This window comes from Colossoma macropomum, unplaced genomic scaffold (genome assembly GCF_904425465.1).
Source record: "Colossoma macropomum unplaced genomic scaffold, Colossoma_macropomum, whole genome shotgun sequence".
Classification (NCBI taxonomy): Eukaryota; Metazoa; Chordata; class Actinopteri; order Characiformes; family Serrasalmidae; genus Colossoma; species Colossoma macropomum.
In genome coordinates this window covers 32,032,892-32,044,846 of record NW_023494800.1, presented here as the reverse complement: position 1 = coordinate 32,044,846, position 11,955 = coordinate 32,032,892, and the positions used below count along the sequence as shown (strand labels likewise).

General features: G+C 41.0%; 1 protein-coding gene across 2 annotated transcripts in view; it reads right to left on the bottom strand.

The window, feature by feature from the left end:
* The window catches only part of sec24a (SEC24 homolog A, COPII coat complex component), an 87,100-nt gene that overhangs the window by 9,853 nt on the left and 65,292 nt on the right, over positions 1–11,955 (bottom strand). For both annotated transcript variants that reach the window (XM_036589096.1, XM_036589095.1), the window contains 4 exons: positions 5,666–5,824; positions 3,653–3,826; positions 967–1,077; positions 518–693 (listed from right to left, as the gene is read on the bottom strand). In XM_036589096.1, coding sequence (XP_036444989.1) covers positions 518–693; positions 967–1,077; positions 3,653–3,826; positions 5,666–5,824 — 620 coding nt within the window. The remainder of the gene's footprint in view (positions 1–517; positions 694–966; positions 1,078–3,652; positions 3,827–5,665; positions 5,825–11,955) is intronic.

Genomic DNA, 11,955 nt, shown 5'->3' with positions numbered 1-11,955 from the left:
GAAACTTTGAATCACCAAAAATTTGTTTGGAGTATTTGATGAAAAGAACATGTTGCCAGCTGTTAAATATGGAGGTGGACCTATCATGCTACAGGGATGTGTGGCTGTTAGTGTTACAGGAACCATTATTAAAGTAATGTCAACAAACTCTGGAACCAAATGTGACTCGGTCAGTTAAGAAACTAAAGCTGAAAATAAGTGGCTTGTACAACAGGACAGTAATCCAAAACATACCAAAAAAAACATAAGCTGAAACTTTTGGAATGGCTATCACAGACCCCCTAACTTACACAGCAGTAAGAATCTGTAGATAGACCTTAAACATGCTGCGCATGCAAAATGGCCCAAAAATCTTGCAAAATTAGAAGCGTTCTCGAAGAGAATTCCTAAAACAAGAATAGCCTAGCTGGCTATAAAGTGTTTGCCAAAGGGAGTGTTACTAAAAAACAAGTGCTATTTAAAAAAAAAAAAAAAACTTGCTTTAGTATTGCTGATTTGCCAGCATCAGTGTGGCTACCTGTTTGAGCAGGGCCAGGACATAGAGGGGGAACAGGCGCAGGCAGGCAGGAGCAAGCAGGCCAGGTTGTTGGATGGTAAGTACAGAGGTGCGGTAGGATATCAGTGAGTCGATGGCAGCATTGGTCATGGCATCACGGGCATCACTCAGGCTAGCTGTCACTGAGCGATCCACAGCTGTACAGAATAATCAAAAAATTAAAGCATGTCATAGTATGCTAACCATTATCAAGCCTGGCTTGACCAACATTTATATTTACATACATCTAAAACCACTGTAGCAAGTAAGAGGGTTGTTGTAGCCACGATTAAAAATGTTTTGTTTCCACCCTCATGTTACTTAATTTCACTAACTGGGTCATATTATTTACACGGAGGGTATCTTGACTGGCAAAAATCAGTTAAATACAGATGAGTTCAAAAGTAATTTAGAGGTAGAGAGGCCCTTACCCATACTAGCCAGCAGGCCAATAATGGCTTGTACATCAGCTCCAGCAAAGATATCGGACATAGAATTCACCACAGGCAAACACATGGTATGCACTCGGATCCTCCTCTCTCCTAAAACAGTCAAAATTGAGCGATAGCGATAGTCCTTGGTTTACAACCGGGTCAACAGCAAGACGTGTTTGTGTGCAAAGATTAATTTCATAAAACAATTACTAATGTATAAATATTGCATGATATTCTTCTACTCTATTTTACTCTACTAAAAGTATTTACATTAACAATTTTCACAATAAAGGAGAAACATACACTACATGTCCAAAAGTATGTGGATTACCCAAACATCACATCCATGTGTGCTTGCTGAACATCTCAGTGTAAAAACATGGGCAGTGACATGGTCACTGCTTTGCTGATATGACAACCTCCACTCTTCTAGGAAGGTTTTTCACTAGATTCTGCAACATAACTTTGGGGATTTGCTTCAGTTCTCTTACTCCAGAGAATGCTGCTTCAGTGTGGTGTCCTGTACACCAGAAGTTCTCAAACTTTTCCACCCCAAAGCCTACCTGTGTATGACTACAAAGCATAGCGGCTCCCAGGAAATTTTAAAATACCACTTTATTTTTGTTTTCTTAAATGCTGACACTGAAAACCTGAAAATTAGGTCCAAAAAAACAGATTGGCCATTCTGGTTGTCAGTTGGTTTGCAAAATTCGCAGGTATGTTAAAAAAACTTGAAACATGTTTAAAAGAATGGAAATGTGATTTTGAGATGCAGTCAATCATGTTTTCACTGAAAATATTTCACTGGCTTTTTCAAAAGAGTAACTGGTCTCGAGATGTCTCTAGTCTTAAGGGGTTTTGTGATTCTTTTGAAATAACACACTCCACTGAATGGGCTTTTGGATTAGTTAATTGTCGTCACAATTAACAATAATGGTAAATCTTACCTGATACCTGCTACTTTGTCATTGGTTTATCAGTTTGAGTTTAACCACTCAGGTCACTGATGCTTGACCAAATATATGCTCCGCCATTTAGGAATTGAAATCAAACGCATCTCTTCTCTATTATTTTATGGCTCGTCTGTTGTTTTTAGAAGCAGCTTGTGCTCAGTGTCTAAAGAGTCAGTCATTAAAACAGTTGTTAACTGTACGCGCTGGTGTGCCTCTAGAACAGAAGGAGAGCCAGCTCTGTTGATGAATTCCCTTGTTTAATCACAGAGAGCGTTTCCATCAGCAATGAACCAGACAGGGTTCGGTTTGAAGTACCAAGACCTGCTGTTTCTGCATAACCGGTTCAGCTGTTTGCTGCAGACCCGAATACGGGTGGAGAGTTCTCACGTGTCAAACAGAGCTCTTCCTCTGAGTACAGGCACGAAGACCACAAGAAGGTGCTTCACGGCCCACGGGTTGAGAAACCCTGCTGTACACCACTTTAGCCGACGTTTGCCATTGCTTATGGTGATCATAAGCTTGTCTGTGGCTGCTTGTGCTGATGTGACAGAGCTGCCTTTTTATTTCGACTTCACAGTAACAGCAATTACAGTTGACCAGGGCAGCTCTGGAAGAACTTAAAAGGTGGTATCCTGTGATATAGGCACATTGAACATCACTGGGCTCTTCAGTACGAACCATTCTACTACCAATATTTGTCTGTGGATACCACATGGCTGAATGCTCAATTTTATGCAACTGAACATGCATTTCACCTCCTGAAGAAGAGACTGCAGGGATCTGAAATTACTAGGTAGCTAAGTCATTGGACATTACATCTTTGGCTTAAGAATTATGTATGTAGTTGTTCATAATTCTTTGAAATGCAAATGATGTTTCTGTCTAATTTCAGTCCACATCAAAATACATTTTAAATATTTTATTTCAGAAATGCTAAAGGTAACTCCAAAACGACAGCGAAATAGAAGGACAGTGAAGCGGAGAAACACGACACATAAAGGGAAGACAGCAAGATACACAGATACATAAAGCTGCAGAGAGATAATTCTTATATTGATGGACTGTAATAAAGACACATTCCTACTAATTACATACACATTCTCCTAGTTTGACTTCTGACTTTGAACCCATGCGATCCCAGCTGTTTGCTCACTATTGCTATGACTTGTAACTCTGTACTTCTAATACAGCTTTACAAAAGCAAACAGTTCCATTGATGGCTCTCTTGCTATTTCCAGAAATAGCAGTGCAATGAATTTGTTCATCAGAAGTCCATTAAGTTTTAAACACCATTTAAAAATAAAACACACCGCTGATGCCAGCAATACTAGTAATCTGGCAGACTACTCTGGACAGTGCTTGCGGCAGACCTACGGAAAAATCAATAAATAGCAAACTAACAAAAGCAATATTAAAGTGGATAGCTACAATTCCCCTTAAAACAAGACGTAACAGTGGTATGAGAGTAAGAGGGCTACAGTCACAGAAGACTGGAATATACAGCCACTGTTGCTGTCACTGGATGTTGGTTAGTGCCAAATACAGTGCTTTAAATGGAAAAAATCAGCTCTAATATAAAAATTCTTCCTATGATGCTTCATTATACCTGCTCCAATAGCTCAGAGCAAAAAAAGAAAGGGCGGATTACTTTGCACGCAAACAGCGCCTTTTCTGCATATTGTAGACTGTAAAAGCACAGTGGTGTAGTTTTCTGTTAAGCATGATTATACCTTTACTGGAAGTGTAGAGCAGGGCTGCTTGGAATGACACCACTTGCATGTCCACCAGGTTCTCTTCAATGGACATCTGCACAGCAAAGCCAGCATCAGGGTTAACGTTCGGTAAAGACAAGAGGTCGGTGGATCGCACGAAGAAGTTTCCATGGAAAGTATGTATGGACAAGCCTAAGGACAAAACAGACATAGTAAGTCCCTGCACACATACAGCATTGGTGACAATATACAGTCAGGTCCTTAAGTATTTGGACAGTAACAATTTTTGTAATTTTTTTCTCTGAACACCACCACAATGTATTTTTGAAGCAGTCAAGATGTGATTGAAGTGTAAACATTCCACTTTAATTCAAGAGGTTTAACAAAAATAGTCAACCATTCAGGAAATACAGCCATTATACAGATTATTTTTAATACTTATATGCAAATTGTTAGCAGTCAATGACTGCATGAAGTCTGGAACCCATGGACATCACCAAAAACTTTGAGTTTCCTCCCTTGAGATGCTTTGCCAGGTCCATGTCTTTGCCAGCCGCCTTCAGCTGCTGCTTGTTTGTGGGTCGTTCTGCCTTCAGTTTTGTCTTCAGTAAGTGAAAGCATGCTTAATTGGGCTGAGGTTAGGTGAATAGTTTGGCCATTTAAGAACATTACTATCACAAGGACTAAAAAGTGGCCAGATTAGGTTTTGGTTGAGTAGGTTTTGTTTATCTGGTGTGTGAATAAAGTTAATGGCTGCTGCAACAGCGAACCCTGCCTCCAGCGTCCTTCCTAAGCCCAGGGTAGCACAAGTCATGCTTTGCCTTAAGAAAATCTTGGGTATGTTTCAGGTCATTATCCATCTGTACTCTGAAGCACAGTCAGTTCTGCAGCATTTGACAGAATCTGAGCAAAAAGTATGGCTCTATTCACACATAGAATTCATCCTGCTACTTCTATCAGCTGTCAATAAACACCAGTGAATCAGTCCCATTGGCAGCCATACAAACCCATGCCAAAACACTGCCTCCACCATGTTTGACAGATGATATGTTATGCTTTGGATACTCATTTCTTCCCATTCTGGTACAACTTAATCTTGGTTTCAACTGTCCAAAGAACCTTGTTCCACACCTGGGCAGGCTTTTTAGATGTTTTGAAGCAAAGTCTAATCTGGCCGTCCTGTTTTGGAGTGTTACCTCTGGTTTACGTCTTGAGGTAAACCCTCTGTATTTACATTCATGAGGGCATCTCTTGATTGTAGACAGTGATACGCCAACCTCCCCTAGAATGTCCTTGACTCCAGCACCCCCGTGACCCAAAAGGATAAGCAGCTTAGAAAGTGTGTGTGTGTGTGTGTGTGTGTGTGTATATATATGTGTGTGTGTATGTGTGTGTGTGTGTGTGTGTCACTATCCAAAAACGTATGAACCCAACTATACACTAAATGTTCAAAAGTATCCAAACACACCTTCTTATTAGTGAATTCAGCAACATTAAGGTAAACTCACTGCTAAAACTGGCAATTTGTTGCACACACACACACACACACTTGTATAATCTAAGCCATGCCCAATGACAAGTGTGAGCTAGAGGGGTATGAAGCTCCCCAGCATCCTGAATGCAATCAAATCCTCACAGCAATGTACCAAAAATTAGGAGGTAGCAGCATGAACAAACTCCCTCTTCATAACCTTGATTTTGGGAAAAAAAGTTCAGTGCAGGTCTACGGACTTTGTTCTAGTAAAATAAAATGGGTTTAAAAAGACATGTTTTGTATTCACTAACTCACTAAGTTACCTCACAGGTAAAATAGAAAATGTTTTATTTTTAATATATTATTTCTTTTACAATACAATTTTAAATCCCCAATTTCAAAGCACCTGCACCACCAATCTTTGAAGCTACTATCTCCTAAACGTTTTTTTCCTGATCTTTCAGAACAACAGCCTACACAGCATCGGTGACCATGTCAAAATGCTCACAAAGTCTCAATCACCTAACTCTACAGATGCTTTAGAGAGAATCGCAAACCTTTAGTACAGCGTATCCTCATAACAGCTTCAAATCCAATCTTGCGGGTGAGATACCTCTTGAGATCTTTCTGGAAGCGTTCTGTCTGTGCAGGGTTGTGTTGGCTGTGATATGAAGGGTAGAAATAAATGCTTCCTGCTGAATATCTGGATATACATCCTGCAAAAAAGCAGCAAAAGATACAAGATGGGATGCATCCTTAGTTACTTATGAAGTGTTGTAAAATGCACATCTTAAAGTAAAGACATGACATAAAAAAAAGAATAACCTGTTGAAAAAAAAAAAACACATTTCTAAGACATTCTACAACATTTATAGCAACAACATTTCAGCATGTTATGTGCAATATACGTGATAGGATATTTACCTAACACCAAAGTACATACATATGTTTAAAGGTATTTTGCGGCATGTATAAAAAGCTGAGCAGTCCCTGTTGACGGCAAGAGGACAAGTTATAACTTTTAAAGAGGGTTCATTATTGGGGCATGGGCAGCAGGAGCTTTACCAACTCTATTCATAATCAAACCAAAGTATTTGAATGACTTAAGTGACATCTGCATTTAGATCTTTGAGAGAAACATCAGTAAATGGTGCTGGAAATTGTGGTCAACAGCACACATTCAGTCTGTTATGTAAGGAAACAAATTTTGCTTAGAAACGGAGAATGTCAACCCAGGACATGATCAGCAAGAACAATGTCAACAACTTCACAGAAAGAGGTATTACAGTAAGGTTACGGTGCATGAATCCCTCATTAGAAAGATGAATGCAGATTTGAGAGTTCAGTGATGCAAAAACCATAGCCATTTTTCACAGGGAAAAAGTCATATGCTCAGATGAGTCTTCCCTTACCATGTGACAAGTGATTGATTGCATGTGTGGTGTACAAGAGAACAGTACTGGCCAGAATGCTTGACCTGTACGAGTGTAAGGGGTCTGGCAGCTATGTTGTGCTGATTGGGGATGGTGATGGGGATTTTGCTGGCACGGTGTGTCTCCTTAGATGGAAGCATGAATGAGATGCATGGAATTGTCTCTTGCAGGATGAAGACCCCCCCCCCATCAAAACACCAAATGAATATCTTCTGGAGGAATGGCATTTTTAAATAGTAATGGTAAAATACCGTTTGTTTAATCATCACTAAAATAATTCTCATTTCTGATATCAATGCAACGATTTAACCTAATCCCTATGTTAGCATCAAGCTAACAGCTTTAACACACAGCTGTAGCCTACACATGGACATTTTAAGCTCAGATACTCAGGGTTTTTTTATTTGCAGTTTTCCAATGAATTTTTTAGTAAGCATGTCAACTCAAAGCCTAAATCTGAATATTATTTGATTAACTTGTCAGCCCATTAACATTTATGTTTTTATTATTTAACACCATCTGTCAGTGCAAACATATGTGTGTGTGTGTTTACCCTCACAAAGCATGAGGTGGGATATGAGTTTTCACCGTTTTTGACAGAAGAAGTTCTAGGACCTCTTCTCATCCTGCCATGCTCTGTTTGTTTTCACTGCTATATCATCTGCTCAGAGGAGGGAACATAACATGTCATAAGTCCCTAACAGCATAGTGTTATCAAATTAAAACCAGCACACACGTGTGTATACATACATGTACACACTGGGTTGGAATTAATTTGATACACAGGGTTGGGTAGTAAGGGAATACATGTAACAGCTTTACGTAATCAGAGTACCAAAAAAATAAAACAAAAAAAACAACAAACAAACAAAAAAAAACAACCGTATACCATTAGTTACAGTAAAACATTCAGTAATCAGATTACAGCTACATTATAAAAATGAGATGATTACCTTCACTGAAATTTGCTGTTTTAATAATATGTTGCATGCCTCATGTAGACGTAGTTTTTTTTAATTTGGAGGGAAGGGGAGAGGCCATGCTGCTGCCAGAAGAGATTTCTGAAGGACCCACCCACAGCAGCAGGTCACTGTTTTTATTTAGCCAATCTATAGAAATTTTAGTATTTTATTGTCAGAACTGAGATCTGCAGCGTTTTCATTGTTTACCCTGATCTTCCACACTGCCAGATTCTACGGCAGCAGACTAATCTGAAACTCAGCTCTTAAATCTCGTTTGTTGTTCCGCAAAATTCTACAGTTTGACTGGTTATAAATCAAACCTTTGACAACCTTAAGATGCCAGGTTAAGGCAACTAACACGTTTAAGAAACACAAACAGAAAACAAAGTCTTGTAGCGGTAAGCTTATATTTTCACATATATGGCTGCTTTCTTCTATTAGTTTTTAAATGATGGGTGCAAAACGTTAATGTGTGTAAATAATCATTATTTGTAACTAAGATGATCAGCTCCCACTTAGTTTTCATGTGAAATTAATGCCTTTTTAAGATACATGTACACATTGAATTCTATGTAGTGCTGAAACCACTGAGCTGATTAGGGAGCATCTACAAATTACCATCATCAAAGTCTAAGCATGATGCACCATCATGAAACCTTATGATCCAGACCAGGGTTAGCATATGTGTCTAAGCAAATTATACTGTTAGACAAATTTGCCAACTTCATGAATTAAATATTTCCATATATTGCTCCACTTAGGTTTGGCTGCTTCGTTAAATGTGAGATTAGTGACCATTTCTGTGATATATAATAATTAATAAAGTCAACATTTAAGTCGCCTACAATCATTATCATCTGATTCACGAAACAGTGCAGTTTTTGTTTTTTGGTGATTGTCAGATTAAATTCAGAAAATATTCAGATTACATTAATTTCATATAGTAACCCTTTGGATTAAAATACATTTTTAACAGGTAATCAGTAATCTATAACAGAATATATTTTTAAAGTCACCCTCCCAACCCTGTTGATACATAACAGTCATGTTAAAAAGTAAGTACACCCCATTAAATATTTTGTTTTTTTGACATGTGTGGGCATTTCGGTATTTGATCATCAGCTAAACAGCATTGTGGTACTTTTAGCGTGTGGTCATAGCGCCCAAGGGGAGGTGCTAGGGAAGCCAGGACACTAGGAGTTCCAGTTTAACGGCCACGCCTTTTATTAGTTCTCTGAACCCACCAACTACGTGCACTATTTACAAGTGATGAGAGTAAAACGAAAGAGAAAAAAAGCAAACAAAAACTGAAATATATTTACACAATAAATGAGGCTCAATGCAGCCATAATACAAGTTATTTATCCCCACGACTTGGGGCTTGACAGCAATAACTTCTGGCTTTAGTCTATAGATTTTGTCCTCTCACAACAGCTGCCGTTGTTTGTCTGCAGGACACTTAAGGAAGACTTGGTCCGCTCAGTCCACCTCCTTTTAACTTCAGCAAGCCCTCTCCCTTCTAAGTTAAGCTCTGTCGCTTTTATGCATTCTTCTTCCCGCCAAACATGATCGGACTGTACCACCCAGCGGTGATAATCTCCTTGCTCGTTTGCCAGTTCGTATTGAGAGCTGCGGAAAACGGGTGGTTTCTACTCCCCCCACATAGGACGGTGCTCAGCGCGCGCGTGTCCTTTTGAATTTCTTCCCCCGGGGTCTGAAGGTAAGTATACGTTCTTTTTTTTTATCGTCCTCTTTTGTGTTTTCCTTCTTAGGTTTCTTTGTGTACCAAGTTAGATGTTTGAATTTTGTCATTTCACGTGTTTTAAAAGTGAAAGTTTATGCCACCCGCTCCGATATGTACACTCTCTTCACGGAGACATTTAAACAAATAATCACGTCCTTATACATCGTCATCTCAAGTCCGTTGTCAGTTCTCTTTTCCTATGAGGAGGTGTGGCCTTGCAGAACTTGTCTGGTGATGGTGACTCGGTCGTAGTCATCATCACACACCCCTCCCCTTCAGCTTGTCACTCCTCATCGTGACGAGACAAGAAGTCCGCCACAGGATTTTGCGCTCCTGCTCTGTACCTCACCTCAAATCTGAAGGGTTGTAGAGACAGGTACCACCGTGTAATCCTCGCATTGCTGTCTCTCATGCGATGCAGCCATTGCAAAGCTCTGTGGTCCATTTCCAGAATGAACGTATTGCCAATTAGATAGTACTTGAGAGTGTCTAGAGCCCACTTAATGGCCAGTGCCTCTTTCTCCACAGTGGAATACCTGACCTCCCTGGGGAACAGCTTGCGACTGATGTACTGTACCGGGTGTCTGTCGTCTCCCACTCCCTGCAGCAGTACTGCTCCCAGCCCTACCCCTGAAGCGTCAGTCTGCACTGTGAAAGGTAAGTCGAAATTGGGACTCTGCAATACCGGCTCATTACACAAACAAGCCTTCAAGTCTTGGAAGGCGTCTTCACAGGCTTGGGTCCATTTCAGTCTCTGTGGACTATCCTTTCTTGTGAGGTCCGTAAGAATCCGTCTCTTAGCTTGCAACCTACTTGTAGCCATAACACTCCTGACTTCTCCCTGTCTTTGAAGCAAATCTACTAGCACAGGTACATCTCTGCCTAAAATAACAGGGTATGGGGCTTCAGGCATTACTCCTACTGCTAAAAGATAAGGCTGACCCTCAATCTCAATTTGCAAGTCTACTGTAGGGTATTCTTGATCATCTCCATGTATACACCTTATCCGTGTACTCCCTTTTCTTGGCAAACTTGCTTCATCAATACAATCTGCTGCTACTAGTGTTTCACTTGAGCCTGAATCAACTAGTGCTTTGCACACTTTGTTTTCTATTTTGACCGGGATTACTGTATCGATGTTTAAGCTGTGTTCAATGGATTTGTTGGGTGGCCTAGGCATATAGCACAGACGGGTATTTTTAACTCCCTGCACTGTACATTCACTCACTTTATGTCCTTCCTGACCACACCCAAAACATCTTATCACTGGTTTACTTTTGGACTGACTCATGCTACTGTGTTGTTTTGTGTTATCCTGTAGCTGAGGCTCACCAGGGCTAATGTTCATAATACTGGGGCTCGGGCCACGACCATAACTCCCCCCAGACTTACCGGATGCGCTGTAAGTTCTGGTGCTCTGTCCCAGCTGGTAGCCTCTGTATGTTCGCCTGGCGGCGATGAAAGCGTCCGCTAGCTCAGCAGCTTTGATTGACGAGGCGGGGTTGTGTTCTTGGATCCAGGTGCGAAGCTCCGGGTTGAGGACGTCAAGGAACTGCTCCAGGACCACGGTGTCACCAATTTTCTCTTTGGTCTTCTGTTTTGGCATCATCCATTTCTCGTACAAGTCTTTGAGTCTTGCTTGCAATTCTTTTGGAGTTTCACCTTTAAGAACAGTGCTGGCTCGAAATCTCAGTCTATAAGTCTCTTTATTGATTTCGTACTTACGAAGAATTGCTTCCTTGACTGTTTTGTAGTCACTGGTGTGTTCGAAGTCCATTGCCACATAGGCTGCACGGGCTTTTCCACTCAGGAGAGGGATCAAATGCAAAGCCCTGTTCTCAGTTGGCCATCTGCATGCATGTGCAAGTCTTTCAAAAGTCGTCAAATAATGTTCGATGTCATCTTCCTCTTGAAGTGGTGCCATCTTGGGTCCTTTCCAACCTGTATACACTGGCTGTGATGACTGGGCTGTAGTGGGGGTTGACTCAGCCTCGCTTACACGTGGCTGTGTATCTTCTGCTGCCCTTATCCGATGGAGGATGTGTGCTCTCGTCGCCATGGCTGGGGCTGTTTCAGTTGCACCTCCCAGCAACTGCCTCTCTTGCCGCTCCTGCTGAACTTCCTGCTGTAGTTGCCCGAACTGGTGCTGGAGCGTGCGCCATCGGTGCTCTTGCCGCTGAAATTCACGCTCGAACCGCTCCTGGCTAGCTTGTTGTGCTGCTATGAAGTTCTGTAGCAGGTTGGTGATGTGAGCTGTATTCTCCATCGCATCTGTTATTGGTGTTGTTGTAGTGTCAATTGGGTTCTCTTCTTGCTGTTCCTCGCTTTGTCTTTCTGTTGTCGTTGGAACTTGCTTTCTTGGAGGCATTGTAGCGTCTGGTTGGTTGTAAATCCTGTGTCTTTAAGGCTCCCTACTGGACTGGATGTAAGTACCGCTGCCAGCATTGTGGTACTTTTAGCGTGTGGTCATAGCGCCCAAGGGGAGGTGCTAGGGAAGCCAGGACACTAGGAGTTCCAGTTTAACGGCCACGCCTTTTATTAGTTCTCTGAACCCACCAACTACGTGCACTATTTACAAGTGATGAGAGTAAAACGAAAGAGAAAAAAAAAGCAAACCAAAACTGAAATATATTTACACAATAAATGAGGCTCAATGCAGCCTTAATACAAGTTATTTATCCCCACGACTTGGGGCTTGACGGCAATAA